The following is an 18086-nucleotide window of genomic DNA, read 5'->3' on the forward strand; positions in this document are numbered from 1 at the left end:
TATTGACATCAATTCGATCTTATAGCTCTTTCATTATTTTTCTTCATGCTTCAGCCATCGCTTTTGAGGAAACAATCAACAGAAGGAAAATTTCTACCACGCCAAAGAAAAATAGCCCATAAGAATTGGTGTTGGAGGTTTTTGAATCATGTAGTTGGATTAGTTCAGCAATCAATCAGTAAGAAATCCTTTCGATTCTTCTTGAAATCTGTCAAACCATGTTGCTTATGAATGATATTTCAAAGGAGGATTGATATAACTCACTGGAAACAATTAAAAAATTAAACCCAAATACGTTCAGTTTTTCAATACACTTTATTTCATTTTTTCGTTGGATTGCTTTTTTTCTATTTCTACAATTAGAAAAATTCTCACTACGAAGGCTTCCCGAGACTGTAACTCCTGCTTATCTACAATCATTGCTTTCTGGCATACATTTGTCCATAACTCTCAGCTACGAATAAATTCTACAAATTTACATTACAACCGCTCCACTCAAACAAACAACATATACAATCCGAAACGTTCGCCTTAAGCACGCAATTACGTATTCCTATGGTAAGATTATATTCTTATTGCTTGAGCTTATTCAACGCAATGCACAACCATCCGTCTGGTGGGAGCATTTTCCAGCGTCGGAAATTGTCCTCAGATAACGATTTGTTTGTTCGTCTTCGTCTTCTTCACTTTTGGTCACGCTGGTCAGTTCAGTTACTCTATTTTGATGCACATCGCTCTTTCATTTTTTTTTTCTGAAGCTTCTATGTAATGCAAATGGATGGGAGCGGGAAACTTGAGCAAAATTCAGTTGGGTTTGGTAGCCTTAGGAAGCTCTATTAATGCAATGCAGTTCAAGTACACTTGTTAAGTACGCTATATTTCCTACTCGATACGGGTTGATGAACGAAATTTCTACAGACTAGAAACATTATGACCTACATGGATGAAATGGTTCGGTTTGTGGAAGACTCCGAATCGGAGGATTCGGTCGGGCGGGCCACCTCCTGTCATGACGCGATTGAACCTACTGCAAATCGAAAGCTAAACCGATATTGTTATTAAGCCTAGGTCTTTGGGGCGGACCGACTAATCCGCCAGCTCCTCGACCCGACTCGGAGACTCTGGCACAAGTTGAAGCTGTTCGAGCGTGGCTATCCGCTGGCGGAGTCCCTCCGCCGATGCTATCACATCCTTAGGCAGTTCGGTCTGAAGACTGATTTCGTCTGTCGTTGAGTCAACGCAACTCGTCTCGGTGGGCGCCTCGAGGGAGCTCTGCTCCGTGACTTCGCTGCTATCAACGGTATTCTGAGCAGCAACAGGAGGTAGTGGTTTGCTGGGCTTAGCCTGCAGCGTCTCCACCGATACGATGGAGTTGTTGTTGATTTCTTTTGGGTTTGTGATTGTCGTTTCTTCGTTAGAATGTAGTTCGGTCTCGGTGATTTCCTGAACTTTGGATTGTTCGATGGGTTTGACTTTGGCAGATTTGTGTTTGTAGCTCAGGATGTAAAAGTTCATGAACAGCACCAGGAAGATGCTGGCATTGATGAGCAGCAGCGTGGAGATAAACCGTGGGAACGGGCAGCCCGTTACCAGGGCGTTGATACAATGGGCGATGCAGAGAATGAACTGGATCTGGTGAGGGTAAAGAATAAGTGAGACATTCATTAAAGACTTTTCATGACAGTGAATGGAATTGAAAATATTTATTAGAATATTTTTATTTTGTAAAAAATATGGAAAAAAAAGCTCATTGCTACTCTACAAGAAAAATAAATTCAGAGGAATATACGGCTTCATTCAATCAAGGATGCGCACTTCTGTGACTTCAGTGTCAATTTCAAAATAAGTCTTTCAATTAATTAAGTGGATTGTAGATGGTCAATTTTGAACGGCGGTCCAGCCGGATAAGATATCCTAAGATAAAATGTTTTGTTTGAGATCCAATTATAGCGTGATGTGGTGACGCTATAATTGGATCTCAAACAAAACATTTTATCTTAGGATATCTTATCCGGCTAGACCGCCGTTCAAAATTGACCATCTACAATCCGCTTAATTAATTGAAAGACTTCTGTTAATGAACACCAACAGCCGTTAAGTTTTCTCCACTGATGCACGCACTGATGTAATGTTCGAATTGAAAATTCGAATCTCAGTATGTTAATTGATCTTTTAACTCTATTTCTCAAACAAAAATAGATATTTCAAAGAAATTTTTTGAGTACAATAAATCGGAGCGTTAGATTTTCCGGAAGCCCCCTTTCGTTCTTAGTGATCATTTGAACCAAGAAATTGTCAGATGATACAGATAATAGCCCTCGGAAGCCTCCTTTCAAGAGGCTCGGAAGCCTCCTTTCAAGAGGCTCGGAAGCCTCCTTTCAAGAGGCTCGGAAGCCTCCTTTCAAGAGGCTCGGAAGCCTCCTTTCAAGAGGCCCGGAAGCCTCCCTTCAAGAGGCTCGGAAGCCTCCTTCAAGAGGCTCGCAAGCCTCCCTTCAAGAGGCTCGAAGCCTCCTTTCAAGAGGCCTGGAAGCCTCCTTTCAAGAGGCCTGGAAGCCTCCTTCAAGAGGCCTGGAAGCCTCCTTTCAAGAGGCTCAAAGCCTCCCTTCAAGAGGCCTGGAAGCCTCCTTTCAAGAGGCCCAGCCTCCTTTCAAGAGGCCTGGAAGCCTCCTTCAAGAGGCCCGGAAGCCTCCTTTCAAGAGGCTCAGAAGCCTCCTTCAAGAGGCTCGGAAGCCTCCTTCAAGAGGCCCGGAAGCCTCCTTCAAGAGGCCTGGAAGCCTCCTTCAAGAGGCCTGGAAGCCTCCTTCAAGAGGCCCGGAAGCCTCCTTTCAAGAGGCTCCGGAAGCCTCCCTTCAAGAGGCCCAGGCCTCCTTCAAGAGGCCTGGAAGCCTCCTTCAAGAGGCCCAAGCCTCCTTCAAGAGGCCTGGAAGCCCCTTCAAGAGGCCTGGAAGCCTCCTTCAAGAGGCCTGGAAGCCTCCTTCAAGAGGCCTGGAAGCCTCCTTCAAGAGGCCTGGAAGCCTCCTTTCAAGAGGCCTGGAAGCCTCCTTTCAAGAGGCCTCAAGCCTCCTTTCAAGAGGCCCGAAGCCTCCTTTCAAGAGGCCTGGAAGCCTCCTTTCAAGAGGCCTGGAAGCCTCCTTTCAAGAGGCTCTGGAAGCCTCCTTTCAAGAGGCTCCAGCCTCCTTCAAGAGGCTCAGCTTCAGGAAGCCTCCTTTCAAGAGGCCCGGAAGCCTCCTTTCAAGAGGCCTGGAAGCCTCCTTCAAGAGGCCTGGAAGCCTCCTTCAAGAGGCTCAGGAAGCCTCCTTCAAGAGGCCCGGAAGCCTCCCTTCAAGAGGCCCGGAAGCCCCCTTCAAGAGGCTCAGGCCTCCTCTTCAAGAGGCCCCAGCCTCCTTTCAAGAGGCTCAAGCCTCCTTTCAAGAGGCCCTGGCCTCCTTTCAAGAGGCCTCAGAGCCTCCTTCAAGAGGCCCGGAAGCCTCCTCAAGAGGCCTGGAAGCCTCCTTCAAGAGGCTCCAGCCTCCTTCAAGAGGCCTGAAGCCTCCTTCAAGAGGCCTGGAAGCCTCCTTCAAGAGGCCTGAAGCCTCCTTCAAGAGGATCAGCCTCCTTCAAGAGGCCTGGAAGCCTCCTTCAAGAGGCTCGGAAGCCTCCTTCAAGAGGCTCAAAGCCTCCCTTTCAAGAGGCCCGGAAGCCTCCTTTCAAGAGGCCCGGAAGCCTCCTTCAAGAGGCTGGAAGCCTCCTTCAAGAGGCCCGGAAGCCTCCTTTCAAGAGGCCTCAGAGCCTCCTTCAGAGGCTCAGCAAAGCCTCCTTCAAGAGGCCCGGAAGCCTCCTTCAAGAGGCCCGGAAGCCTCCTTCAAGAGGCCCCAGCCTCCTTCAAGAGGCCTGGAAGCCTCCCTTCTCAGCCTTCAAGAGGCCCCAGCCTCCTTCAAGAGGCCCAGCCTCCTTCAAGAGGCCTGGAAGCCTCCTTCAAGAGGCCTGGAAGCCTCCTTTCAAGAGGCCTGGAAGCCTCCTTCAAGAGGCCTGGAAGCCTCCTTCAAGAGGCCCAAGCCTCCCTTCAAGAGGCCTGGAAGCCTCCTTCAAGAGGCCTGGAAGCCTCCTTCAAGAGGCCTCAGAAGCCTCCTTTCAAGAGGCCCCAGCCTCAAGAGGCCTCAGCCCCTTCAAGAGGCCTGGAAGCCTCCTTCAAGAGGCCTGGAAGCCTCCTTCAAGAGGCCTCAAGCCTCCTTTCAAGAGGCCCGGAAGCCTCCTATCAAGAGGCTCGGAAGCCTCCTTTCAAGAGGCCTCCTTTCAAGAGGCTCGGAAGCCTCCTTTCAAGAGGCTCGGAAGCCTCCTTTCAAGAGGCTCGGAAGCCTCCTTTCAAGAGGCTCGTAAGCCTCCTTTCAAGAGGCTCGGAAGCCTCCTTTCAAGAGGCTCGGAAGCCTCCTTTCAAGAGGCTCGGAAGCCTCTTCAAGAGGCTTGGAAGCCTCCTTTCAAGAGGCTTGGAAGCCTTCTTTCAAAAAGATCAGAAGCCTCTTTTCAAGAGGCTCGGAAGCCTGCTTTCACCAGGCTGGGAAGCCTACTTTCAAGAGGCTCGGAAGCCTCCTTTCAAGATACTCGGAAGTCTCCTTTCAAGAGGGTCGGAAGTCTTCTTTCAAGAGGGTCGGAAGTCTCATTTCAAGAAGGTCGGAAGCCTCCCTGTTGTCCTCGAAGCCTATGCTCCAGGTAATTCTCGGATGACCTGAAATGGAGCAGTTATTGAAGGCATATCCAATTTGGTTTTATAGATGAAATAGGACATGCACCAGTTTTGAAAAGCGATATCAGCCCTTTAGATTCGCGTACAGATCTTAAGACATTGGTTAGGCGTGTAGACTCTAAGGAATTCTTGAATAACCTGGAATGGAACACTTGTTGGACGCAAATTTCGAAGATACAAAACAACTGCTTAGTTCTTTCTGAAAGTGCCTTCTTATAGATTTACTTTTGGATGCCAATAATGCTTCAAATTATGTGACGTATAAACAAATGCCGTAAAAGGAAGGCTGAATATATTATAGGGGAAGATGGTCGGTTGTCTGTTATTTCGGTTGTCGTTACCCCAGTGATTATCAAGGGAAATCATCAGTTTATTGCCGAAAATTCCAGAAAAATTGCTTACGTAATAAGTGTACAACCCCTTAGGATTGCCACTTCCAGCTGCTGCGCGTAGTCTTCTGCAAGTCTAGCCGCCCAATGTTAAGCAGTTCGACCTCGAGGCGCGTAGTACACCGTCGAAAGTTTTGAACGCAGGCATACTGCAACGAGGTAGTGGTCGGATTCAATATTCGCACTGCAGAAAGTGCATACGTTCGTGATGTCGGACAAGAATTTACCTTCGATTAAAACGCGGTCGATTTAGTTTTCCGTTTCTTGGCCACCTAACCTTGTTGATATTTTTGCGCCGTTGGCCATCAACATTCGATACGGTATGCAGACTACCAGGTCCGATCACCATCACATTTTCTCCCTTACTGAGCGTTCATGTCGACGGTGACCATTTTTATGTCCCGCAGTGAGCAACCTATCATACAATGTGCATATAATGCTTCTTCTTGTCACCAGGACGTCCTTCGTGTGGGCAGTGCACGATGATGGTTTTGCAGTTGGAGAAACGGCCTCTGATCCTCAGCTCGCACATCCTTGCGCCAATTGATTCGCACCCAAGCATTTTTCCCAGCACAGTATCGATCCGATTTAGTCACTCCCCGGTTTAGTCCACCCCCGATTTTATCACGTTTTAGACATGATTTTATTATGTCCCGATTTTGTCACGTTTTCGACCCGATTTTGTCACCCCAAAAAAATTTGAAAATTTTAGTGGCTCCCAAGGCATATTCGTCAAACAACTTTTTTTTTTAATTCGCTCCATATTCCAAGCTTCCAATCATGATCCTTCATTCGTCGCCTAGGTCAGTGCCGATTTTATGGATTCGTATTAATGTAAAATCACGCTGCTCGATGACAAACTTCCGAAACATATAATTTTTATGGATATTCCAGATCTTTCGGAACGAACTCGTCTTATGACAAGTAATTGTGAGTTTGCTCTGATATCAGAAATCAATTAGAAAACATGCGCTGCTTCAGATCGGATGGAAAATGGCTTACTTTTACGTTATTTCCTGATCAAGCTCCGGATCCTACAAATGAGGTATTCAAATTGTGATATTATTTTTAACAGTGCGAGTCACGGAAGGGCAAAAATGTTAGGACTTACGGTATAAAGACGCAACAAAAATCAAATAATCATCGTACATAAACATACTGAAAATGTAGACCATGTTAAATTATTCATTACAATCATTACCATGTTGTTCCCCTCATTTTCATTCCCGATTGATCAGTTCTGCGTAAAATCCAAATACATCGAGTAAAAGTATTGGAAAATGGCGATGGATAATGAGAGGTGAATAATGGCAGATTTGCATAGTTTTGATTGTTTGTTTGAAATTAAATTTACATTTTAGTAGCTAATTCAATTGGACTTTTTTTTTCTCGAACTATCTACGTTAATTTCACAACAAATTGGAATGGTTCCAACCAGGTTCCAACATCTGTTTGCATCTGCTGGGTGAGATTAAATTGTCGACCTCCATCGTTTGTGAGTTGAACTCGCTCCACTGTATAATGGGAAAATGTGGCTGGAAAATGGTCCAAATATTCTTCTCGCTACTACGGGACATAACTGGTGAAAATAGAAAAACAATTTATTTATAGAAGTTTTATTAGATACCTACTACGGAAAGTGAAATGTTCTCGCCTATTTGTAGCCAGTGCCTACGAGCAATGTGAAACAGTTTGGAAATCTTGTGGAAGCTTGTTACTTTTCAGCGATTACAAAAGTAAAAGAGGCAAATAGCAACTATTTACTCATGCTTACAATTATGATGGAATTAAAAACAAATGAAATGTTACCCCATTCATCGGATACGATATACAAAGAGCAACAATTAATATTCAAAAAATCTATAGAAAAAAAATGTAGTTTGATAACTTCGAATTATTCTTTTTTACATTTTTCAGCTATACTGTATGATGAGATATGATAAGAACAAATTTTTGAAAATGGCATCAGTCTGCATAGCCGAAAAATCCAATGAAAGCAGAACGAAAAGTAATTTTCACTTATTCAAAATCACTTTCTCTCAAAAAATCATATTTGCAATTTTCAAAGTTAGCCAACATTAATCCCAAGCCATCCTTTTGTGCCATCCGAGTAACAACAATTCACGGCGCGGCGTAGGTACCGTGCTGTACGCCTACCGAAATTATCGAGTTCGGCGCTCCAGGTGGCGCATTTCGTTCGCTGGCAGGTGGGATCCGATTAAAAATTAGCATAATCAGCATCCACGTTCGCTAACTTTCGCGCCGTATAATTATGCAAATTTGGGGCACCCCCCCTCAGGAAAGTAATTCACCAAGCTGGGCGAAAATGCGTTGTCTGGTGTGTGTGTCTTTTTTTTGTGTTCCTTGCGGTGCCTACATATATCCACCCACGCTCGAGCTCTGACCCACCGCAGACCGGGGGCATTACTTACGATCTGAACCTCTGTCATGTACTTCTTCCACCAAAGGTACTTCTGATAGCGGGGTCCCATCGCCGACAGCATATAGTAGAAGTACATTAGCACGTGCACGAAATTGTTGATGACGTTCGGGAAGGTCGCGTTGCCACCTGCAGGATATAGGAATAAAAAAAAAACTTGATTACCCATATGAATGTTTTGTGGAAGGTCATTGTCAGGTCATGATCTAAATTTTGATGACCTGAGAGTTGGTTTTTAAAGCTCGTTATGATAAGAGCTTTTAGTATGTTTAAGTGAAGATTAGTTACACGCTGGCCAGCCAGCGTAGAGATTATGTACGATGCTTGAAAACCAGAATATGTGGAAGATTAAATTTGAAATACATGTACATACAGACAAAGGCAATCCTTTAGTAGCGTGGGGCTAAGTCATAGGAAGATGAAGTCTTCTGATTTTCCGTCTCGCCCGAAAGTGATACCGAAATGAATTCCTCGCCAATCAAATTAACGAATTAGTTTGAAATAATTAATGACGAATGTGAGCGCAAATTGGATTAACCTTCAGCCTAGGTGATTCGATTCGTGTATGTACTTGGTTAATCATGGTATCTGTTGCGGAGTTTTGAATGGAATTTGGAATGAGGTTTCGAGTAAGTTTTTGAAGTCAAGGTTCCATTCCAGATTGCCAAGAAAGGTGACTGCATCGTCTTTTCCTAGATCCTTGAATTTTACTAAGTCACTGAGCAGATGAAAGTTAGAGTGCCACCAAAATGGTCACACTACTTAAGTAATACAATGTCACTTAATGTTGTGAAAACTCATATGTGAATATGTACATTACGCGGAAGATATTGATTTGAAAAATGCATTGGAGGTAACCACTTTCCCTTCGATGGGACTCGAACCCATGACCCTACAGTACGCTAGTCTGGTGCTTTAACCAACTAAGCTACGAAGGACCTCCGTCGGCCTTCGCAACCTAGCGGCTACTGAATGAGCTCGAAAATTCCCAGATTGGACGCATAGTCAAATCACTCGCAATCCATTTGTTAAGCCATCACTTCCACATGTGTATACTACACGTTCACATTAGAGGAGCAGGAGTATCAGTATATAGGCAATTAACTTTGAATCAACCACACTCTAATCTAATACGAGGTCTTGGTCATGTAAATTTGAACTTAAACTTCTATTGAAAAATGTCATGCATTAAGAGGATTTATAACGAAGCTTCCGAGTCATATTTCAAAGATGAAAATATTTTTGCCTCGTTACACACGAGGTGAAACATGAAAGAATTCGTTATATGGATATATAAATGAATTTCTGTCTATCTGAACCTTATAGACTCGGAAACTACTGAACCTATCGGCGTGAAAATTTATATGCAGGAGTTTTAGAGATAGAGGCTAGGGAAGGTTTTTCCCTCTACAAATATAAATTTTTGTTTTCGTTCAAAATCACTATTTTGCATTCTAAATTTTTTCTATCATATATTTTATTTAAAATTTTCTAAAAGAAAAACAAGGTAATAAATTCTATAAAATGAACTCCCATTCAATTTTATAGTTACCTTATACAGGGTGTTCAATAAGTTCGAATACAAATGTTTGATCATTGTGTGTGTAATGGAACGTACACACGGTCAAGCAGTTTGACCAACATTGACTCCACCTCTCGTTTGTTCAAACATCCATCAAGTTTTACCAACAGCAGCACGAACAATCAATTTATTCGACCAACAATATCACACACGAACGACCGAAGCGCCAACTTGAGCACCAACCATCAAAAAATAAATGGGGTTTGTGCAACTTCACTACAAATGCTCAAACATGTTCGGCGAACCTTGACTCCACCCCCGACAACTCAAACCAAAATCAAACCGTTTTAATTTTTTCCAACCGAGTCGCCAACTGTCAAATATGGTTGCTCGAACAACTTCACACACGTTCAAACAAAGCAGCAACCGAAGCGTTTTCTTGGGGCGGAGTCAATGTTCGTCGAACTGCTTGACTGGTGTGTACGTTGCATAAGCCCAATGTACATATTCTGTATAAGTATTGGTGTCAGCGTTAGCGGTATATATACGCTAGCGGATGTGTGTGGTGTTGACATTCTGTCACTTGTTGTTTGTCTATTACGCGCGGTGAAAATGGATTGGGGTATTGTAAACAGCATTTTTTGAAGGTCAAAATCATTGCGGTGTACTACAAAACTGAGATTTTAGGGAAGATTGATACCCCCAGTGGCCCGGTGATAAGACGGAGATCAGCCCTACATGTTCCAATAGGCCGATAATCCTTTATACACGGAAAATGCGGTTTAAGCCTTATATGGGGACAATTTCATCGACTTTTTGGACAAAACTTTGCGACCTCTCAGCTTCCCGGATTTGAACCCTCTTCACTTTCTTGTTTGGTCCTTTATTATGTTAAAGTTGTACGAATACAAGGTTAGTAACTTGGACCAGTTCAAGACGTAATTCTCAAAATCTGGAACGAAATGCCCATGCAGACCGTGCGTGCCGCTTGCGATGGATTTCAGAAACGTTTGAATCTCGTGAAGAAGTACAAAATAAAGGTCATTCCAGAAGAAATGTTACAAACGTTCCTTATAAACAATACTTTCAATGAAATGTCACCGGGAAAAGAAATAATTTAATTACAATTTTTAAACATTTTGAATGTATGATGGACAATTATTGTATGATGGCAAAGTTTTTAAGCCATGTGATGTTCATCGAAGCATATGAATATGTATATAACATCTAATAATCATATCATATCATTATTAACTCTTGCTTTAATTTATTCTATTACCGTCGTCGGGAGTGACAATGTGTCAAATGGGGGTGAAAATGGGTCACTGTTTCAAGTACTCATAATGCTTGTAGAATAGATTGAATGGCAAGAAGACTAAAATAAAAGAGACCCTTTTGAACGATTTTGCTATCCGACCTCCAGGCTGCCGGTGAGAGCGATGACCCATTCTCATCTCCGATGGCGGTATTGTAAGTACTTGTAAGTGCGTACCCTTGCCTCACTCTACACCCAAAAACAAATCTGACAATTATTGTATAAAATCTGGACACTGTAAGCTTTTTATACAAATATTGTATTAAAATAATACAAATCTGTATTATTTTAATACAATATTTGTATAAAAAGCTTACAGAATTGTATATGCCCAATTATTATACAGTTTCTGTAAGGTTCTTATGCAGAACTGTATTAAAATCTGCCATCCCCTGGTTGGGTGTACTTTATAGATTTGTGCAGTGTTCCACAAAGCTGTATAAAAGTTAATTTTGAGAAACTTATTCCATATTTTTATCACTTATTGTCAAGGATTGTAATTGTCGCTAAAAATGCAAAAAAAAACAAGCAACAAAAGAGAGCATCTACAAAAAAGGCGATAAGCTGGATTGCAGCAACTACCAAACAATCACATTGCAGAATGCCACCTAAAAGGTACTCTCCCATAATGTATGCCGTCAACTAGCGGCCTTAAGGTGAAGGTTGGTTGACAACTCAAAACAAAGTTTTAGAAGTATTGGTGCAATGAAAACATTCATTTAAGTACTGCAGTAGTATTAGTGTCGTATTTGTTACAATATGGATTATTAGTAGGGTGGTCCAAAAAATCGACCATGCGTCACCACGCCCACACGACTCCATCCCATTCTCCTAGTGTCCTCCGAAAACTTGAGCCGGTTTGGAAAAAAACTGACTAAGCTACATCGAAGACCACTTTATCAAGAAGACTGGCAGCTCTGGCATTTTTCCATACAAGCGGTTAACTTCATTGCCGACAGAGCCTCTCCTGAGTTGAAGTGGTAGCTTGTTATCTGTGTGGTAGTGATCTTAGCTGACAAAAGTAAATGGGCTCTAATAAAGGTGCGGAGGAAGTTGATGTCTGCTAGTGTTAGTTAACTGTCAACAAATAACTTTAAGAAGAAATATTTTCCACAGTAGGGAAAAGTAGAATTCTACTCTAAATTGTGTCGACATCGCGAATACAGATACAATACTTGCGATCGCAATATGCCAACAAATTTGTCATGAAGCGTGTATACTAACTAACTATTTTTGCAAATCGCCAGTACCAATAAATTTACATTGGCCATCCACGATTATGCCCTTCAGTTAATTGCCTAGCTTCTGGCTATTAGTTAACCGGCACCACGAACCCTCGCCGCTTGGTTCGCCGGGTTACAAAATTTCTCTTTTATGTTTATTTTGCTGAAGATCTGCCAACACAAGCAAACGTTGATGAACCCCGCACCTTCATTATTTGCAATGAAATATAGCTGTCAATTCACAAAACAGTCCACACGGAATCACAAATCAGCTCAGTTTTGTACAGGCAGAAAAATTCCTCGTGAAAATGAGTTTGAAACAAAAAGAGTTTTTCGTGACAATTTAGAGAAACAACACAAGGAACTAATTCGGAATTATTATTTGTATGAAAATCTCGCATGGGCAGTTCCTTAGTACTTAACACTAATCAAGAGAGAGAGAGAGTCAGAGTGTGAGTTTAAAGTTGAGGCTGTTTACTTAGTTTTATATGCTTTAAACTTATTTCTTTGGGATCTTTTTTGTGTTCTTATCCGTTTGTCTACAAAATAAAGTGTTGTAATTTAAAAACGAATATGAACGTATTGGAACGGTTGAAACACCAAAAACTGAAAAGCGATAAAAATGAGTTCTATTTGCATCGGAAAATTTTTAATCTGTCAAAATTCTGGCTTGTCACGGCTTGGCAATCACGGCTAATGAATTAACATTATCAATATTTGCCGTTTTTTTTTCTATATATTAACATCTATTTTTGTTATCTATCATCTGAATTTTCTCAATGAATTATTAGCAATGACTGGTTTCCTACTCGCAGCTGCCAGGCGCTAATGTATATGTGCAAACAGCCAGCATGAGTTAACCGCCGGAAATTTGTATGGCGTAAAACATCTAACGCGGGTTTTCTCAAAGTTAGGAATTCTCAAGAAAAACTATTTGGTACTATTTCTGTACACGCCCGTTCAAACTACTCAAAGACTAAGTGAAATTGACGTCTCTTTTTTCTGACGGAAATCTTTCTCATTTTTTCGTAAAAACTGGAACTAATCAAAATTTGAGTAGTTCCACTTTTTACGAAAAATTAGTAACATTTTCTTGAGATAAAAAGATACGGCAATATAATTTCACTCAGTCTCTGAGTGAAGATTTCATTTTCTACTATGTCTAGGATAGCATAACCTTTTCGAACTTTTGGGTTTCTAGGCAAGGTAATGATAAAAATTAAGAAAAATCTAGAAAGTAAATTGTTTCAAATCAAATCATGAAAACAGTCTTCACTCAGTCGAAATGTGAAGTAAATTAATAGGTCCGTACGGAAATTGATATAGAGTGCAGCACTTTAATCGTCAGCTCAAGACAAAATTCCGAATATTATTCGGCTTAAAGTTATGCTGATCTCATAAAATTGAAATAGGTACGTTTAATCTCAGTGTACTTCTCGAGAGTTTTTTTTAGCATAATTTAAATGTGGTTTTAATATATTTTGATTGATCGTTTAATTGAGGATACAGTGTCAATTCACTCACACAAACAAACATAGTATCACCTTGGCTCACCGACAGCGCTGCTAACAGTGTCGTCCGATTTCAGGCTGTGTTGCCAGTCTTCTTGATAATGTGGTCTTCGGCTACATGCAGTTTTAATTTTATATTAAAATGAGATAGTATGGGAAAACTAAACTTTTCATTACACTGACGTCTCCCCGCCAAGCGCCAGCGATAGCTAACGGCTACACTCCGGAGTCTTTACTAACCGAAAACCACATCCTAATTAATCGTTCTAACAATCAGTAATCGATTCTAATCTATCTCGTAGTCTCGCGCAAAAATGCGGTGTAAAAACAGACAAATTTAGGATACTATATTGCGTTGCACTTTTTAGAGGAGCCACCTGCGAAGTTTGATCACCATGTCCTAAGATTTGCAACCTGGTATAAAATCAAATACTGAACAACCAATCAATGCGATTCCTGTAGAGTTGATTATTACCCCCAGTCCTATAAGCTCGCTCCTAGCCGGTGCCCAATGGACAAGCGCCACAGTCAGTACATTGAAAAATTCCATTCCAATCCTCATACAAACCTAAAACGGCCTATCAGCTCCTACCCAAATCAGGCCAAACAATCGGAACACACCCAAAAAGTGGAACAGAATCGACTGAGCCTGGCGAAGCAAAATTTATTTTTTGAACCACCATAATTTTTAGTTTGCTGTCACCGGTGCCGGTGTTTACATTCGCTCCACGATCAATTTTCACTATCTTTTTCGGGCAAGAATTGTGAATAATATCAAGCTTTCAAGACTAGTGACCAGTTAAATAAAGTTAAGTTCGATAAGTATCCTATCAATATTTCGGGTTGATCCGGTGCGGAATGGTGTTAGAAACCTTGTATGCGCTGTGAGAAGCAGTCAAGTACAATGATAATCACGAGGGGATATTAAATTGGCACGTAGCTGCTGATTTATCCCAAAGTTTGAGTCAAACTACATAGGATTCATTGAAGGAATATGTTCATTATGAAGGGAAGTAAATCCACAAGCGATGAACAGGTTAGTAATTTGACGACTTTTGTGGCATTCAAATGTTGGTTAGAAATCCGTGGAGGAGGGATGGTGGAGACCCGTTTGCAGACAGGTGCCATACTGGCTGCCATCGTGGTACTCTTCCAACTATGTCCTTAACAAATTACGTAATACTCTAAGGGGACGGAGGGGGTCAGGTTGCGCCTTATGATTCATGCAAAAAGAAAACAAACCTTTCATTCAATTAGTGTTACTGGGTGAATGTGAGCGTCCGAAATTTCCAAATTAGCGTTATGTGATTTGCTAACTAACTTCTAGCATTAATTGCAAGAGAGTTCATGGGACAGTATCAGCCGGATTCAAGGGGAACGCTCTACCACGAATCAGATGTACGTCGCAAAATGCGGCGGAAACAACCTATCCACACATCATCTATTCATCGACTTCAATACCGCATATATGATACATTCGATCAAGGTCAGCTATGGCAGGATTTCAGCAAGGTATGACATTTCCGGCTAAACTGATACGGTGGGTTAAGGCGATGATTGATCGGGTGGTGTGCGTAGTTCATGTTTCAGGAGCATTCTAGAGATCCTTTGAAATGCGCATAAAGCTACCGTGATGGTCTTTCTTGCCTGCTACATTGCTTTGGAGAAAGTAACCGCACGGATTGATACAAGTGGAACGATTTTCACAAAGACCGTTCCGCTATTGAGTTCTGCCGCATACATTGACATTGTGAAACACAACAACAAGATGAAGGATGTCAGTATCAGACTAAAGAGGAAAGCTAAGCTGATCGGACCTACACGTCAAGATTTTTTGGCGTAAATAAGGGAAGTCTAGGGGGGCCTTAGCCCTCCTTAGACAAAATAAGCCCCCCCTATGATTCGGAAAGTTAGTTAGCAGTGATATCTATTTTAAACATAAAGCATAATGAATTACTGGAAAAGGTTTGAAGACAAAAGAGTTATCCACGCATTCACCATAGCTTATTTCTCATTTCTGAGAAAGATTACTATCAGCATCCGAGAAGGGTTCTTATCAAAATCCAAGAGGAATTCCCACCAGAATTCAAGAATAATTTTCATTGGATTCGTTAAAGAATTCCTTTCAGAATCATTAAAGTAGTCCAGCTAGAATTCAGAAGACTTCACACTGGATTCCTTTTAATTCAATTCGAAGCCTTCCGACGTTTTGCTTCTAAATCCCTCGACAAATTGCTTCGGAATCATTCGACGATTTGCTTCGGAGACCTTCGATGATTAGCATCGGAATCTCTCGAAGATTCAATTCGAAGCCTTCCAACGTTTTGCTTCGGAATCATTCGACGATTTGCTTCGAAATACTTCGATGATTCACTTCGGAATCTCTCGAAGATTTGCTCCAACATTCCTGGAACATTGCCTACTTGGATTTCCTACGGAATCTCTGGAACATTCTTGTCGGAACTCCTGGAATATTCCCATCGGTATTCCTGGAGGATTCCATTCGGAATCTCTAGAAGATTCTCATTGGAATCCCTGGAACATTCTTGTCGATTTCCCGGGAGGATTTGGAACACCTGGAACATTCCCTTCGGACCCCCTGGAATATTCTCATCGGAATCCTTGGTTGATTCCCGTTAGCATTTATGGATGAATGTTGCATTATTATTTTTTTTAATTAATTTAATGAGGTGGTAAAATTAAGCATATGCGGTATTTCGAAAAATTTCGTTTCAGGTGGTTCGAAACGAAATTCCGCGGAATTTTAGCATGGCGAAATCTGATTTCTTGATTTCGTTCCGTTTCGTAAAATTACAAAAATTTCGCTAGAAAAATCTACCCCTAAACGAAATTTAACGGAATTCCGCGGAATTTCGAAAGAAATTTAAACTTAAACCATACTGTCTCATACGGTCGTGTATTTTCAGAAATTTTGATGTTAAAAATTTTAATGTTATACAAATTTTTCTATTAACGCTTATAATCTTATTCTTAGTCGTCAAATACGTAATTAATGTTCTTCTATAAAACGTTTTCAGTGTTTTGTTAGAAATGTCTAAGTATCTTTAAGTATTCTATCCTATTTTTTCAAAAGTGATCCGACTCAATATTTGTGACGTCAGCCTCAGAGTGTAAATGTAATTAGATATGATGCAGATCAGTAAGACTTTGTCAAAAAGACAAAGCCATGGCGCGGACTCCTAGGGCCATTGTGAAGTTTTTTTAGAGCACCTCTTTCACATTCGAGTTTTCAAAATAATTTTGTTTACAATAAACATTTAGTCACTTAGAAAGATGGCTTCACTTTAATTACCTGTTCAACTAACCAACGATTCCTTTTCCTTGGCGCTCACGGAGATGCAGAGCATCCCTCGCACTATGGGGCCAACCCATACAAACTAGCGGACAAAAATATTTTCTTCCTTTTTTCGAGCTTATAAGATATTTTTAATGTTGTCATAACAAGGAAATGTCATTCTAGTCATTTCGCGACTAACTTTTGAAAAGGGCTGAATATTTTGACTCTTTAATCAAAAATATATATAAAGTTCCAAACGACATCGAATTTTTATTCACAAAATATCAAGAACAAATAGGGAAGAACGTTTTTTTAGTAGAATATTGAAATTTGTGTTACTGTGATGCACACTAAAGAAAAAAAAAGACAAATTTTGGAACAAACGCGTTTTTTTTTTCAAATCGCGTTTTTCTAAAACGGCGCAAGTTCGCGCAAGATTTTTAGTGGGAATCTCAAAGTACATATACCAAATATGATCCCTAACTAAATATCTCGGCGGGGAAAAAAAGTGGCTGACTTTTTAAGTTGAAAATACCTCAAAATGTCAGTGTTATTTAAGTATTTTGATTTTTTAAATATTTTTCCTTCATGCTATCATGATTTTTGTTAGTACGATATGGAAGCTTATTTATTTATCTTTACAATGCCATATATAAACCTCAGTATCGTACTAGAAAAAAAACCTTCTTAAAACTGGTATAAAGTGAAGCAAGATTTGAAAAAAGAAAACCGCGTTTTTTACCTTTTCTCAACTTTAATAACTGATATCTTAAAAACTAGGGGACCTGAAATTTTGGGGTTTTCTTATCTTGTGTATATACTTTCGAAAACAAATTGTGAAAAAAAGATTGGTGAAAGTCGATTTTCCGATTAAAGTCCGCATTAATCCCCATAGTGCCTCGGCTTTTATAACTATGCGTGTCAAACTAATTTTTCTCTCCTAATAGGAGTTCGTCTAACTGAATGTATATAAGACTGTGGGTCTTCGAGCCTCAACCAAAAAGGTCGAATTTGGAAGGAAATGATAGTCTTTGGTGCAACTTTTTGTATGAGAAAGGAAAAATTATTTCTTCACACCTGGCAAACTGCTGCCATAAAAACTTTGCGATCACATTTCTGAAATACATTCTGAAATTCAGAAAGATGCAAAGGATTATTCTAGTGAGCAAATGTATGCTATTAACAACTCTCTATCTGCGTTTACGCCTGGCAGATGTGGATATATAAATAAGTATCCCAGTAGATAAAAAAGCAAAACCTTTGCATTCATTTTCTAGTTTTGAGTTAGCTCAATACCATAAAACCACGCTGATAAGACAATTTGAAGTATGCTGCAGCATAATTACATAACTCTTGAGTGAAATAGGTTTTTTTTTACAGATTTTGAATCCAAACACAAAGAAATCTAACAATTTCTTTATTTTTATATACCTACTGATATAAAACTGAACTGATATAAAATTGATCAGATTCGGGGGCACACACTCCACGATGAATGGGGTATTACCTTAACGCCAATAGTATAACTCTATTGGTCGCAAACAAGTTATTTGACTTCGAAAAAATGAAATCAGAATCGTGTACATAATGTAAAACCAATTCAATAAAAATTTCGCGAAAAAAAAAAGAAATTTCGTTTCGTTTCGAAAAATTTCGAATTAAATGAAC

At 40.7% G+C, this 18086-nt stretch overlaps 1 protein-coding gene across 1 annotated transcript in view; it reads right to left on the minus strand.

Annotated features, from left to right (window-relative positions):
• Window positions 1–296: 296 nt before the first annotated feature.
• LOC134214322 (elongation of very long chain fatty acids protein 7-like) overlaps window positions 297–18086 on the minus strand; it is a 124261-nt gene continuing 106471 nt past the window's right edge. The window contains exons 5-6 of the mRNA XM_062693725.1: window positions 7542–7678; window positions 297–1632 (exon numbers count right to left, since the gene is read on the minus strand). Of these exons, the coding sequence (XP_062549709.1) occupies window positions 1087–1632; window positions 7542–7678 (683 nt within the window). The 3' untranslated portion in view covers window positions 297–1086. The remainder of the gene's footprint in view (window positions 1633–7541; window positions 7679–18086) is intronic.

The sequence above is a fragment of the Armigeres subalbatus genome, chromosome 2 (genome assembly GCF_024139115.2).
Source record: "Armigeres subalbatus isolate Guangzhou_Male chromosome 2, GZ_Asu_2, whole genome shotgun sequence".
NCBI lineage: Eukaryota > Metazoa > Arthropoda > Insecta > Diptera > Culicidae > Armigeres > Armigeres subalbatus.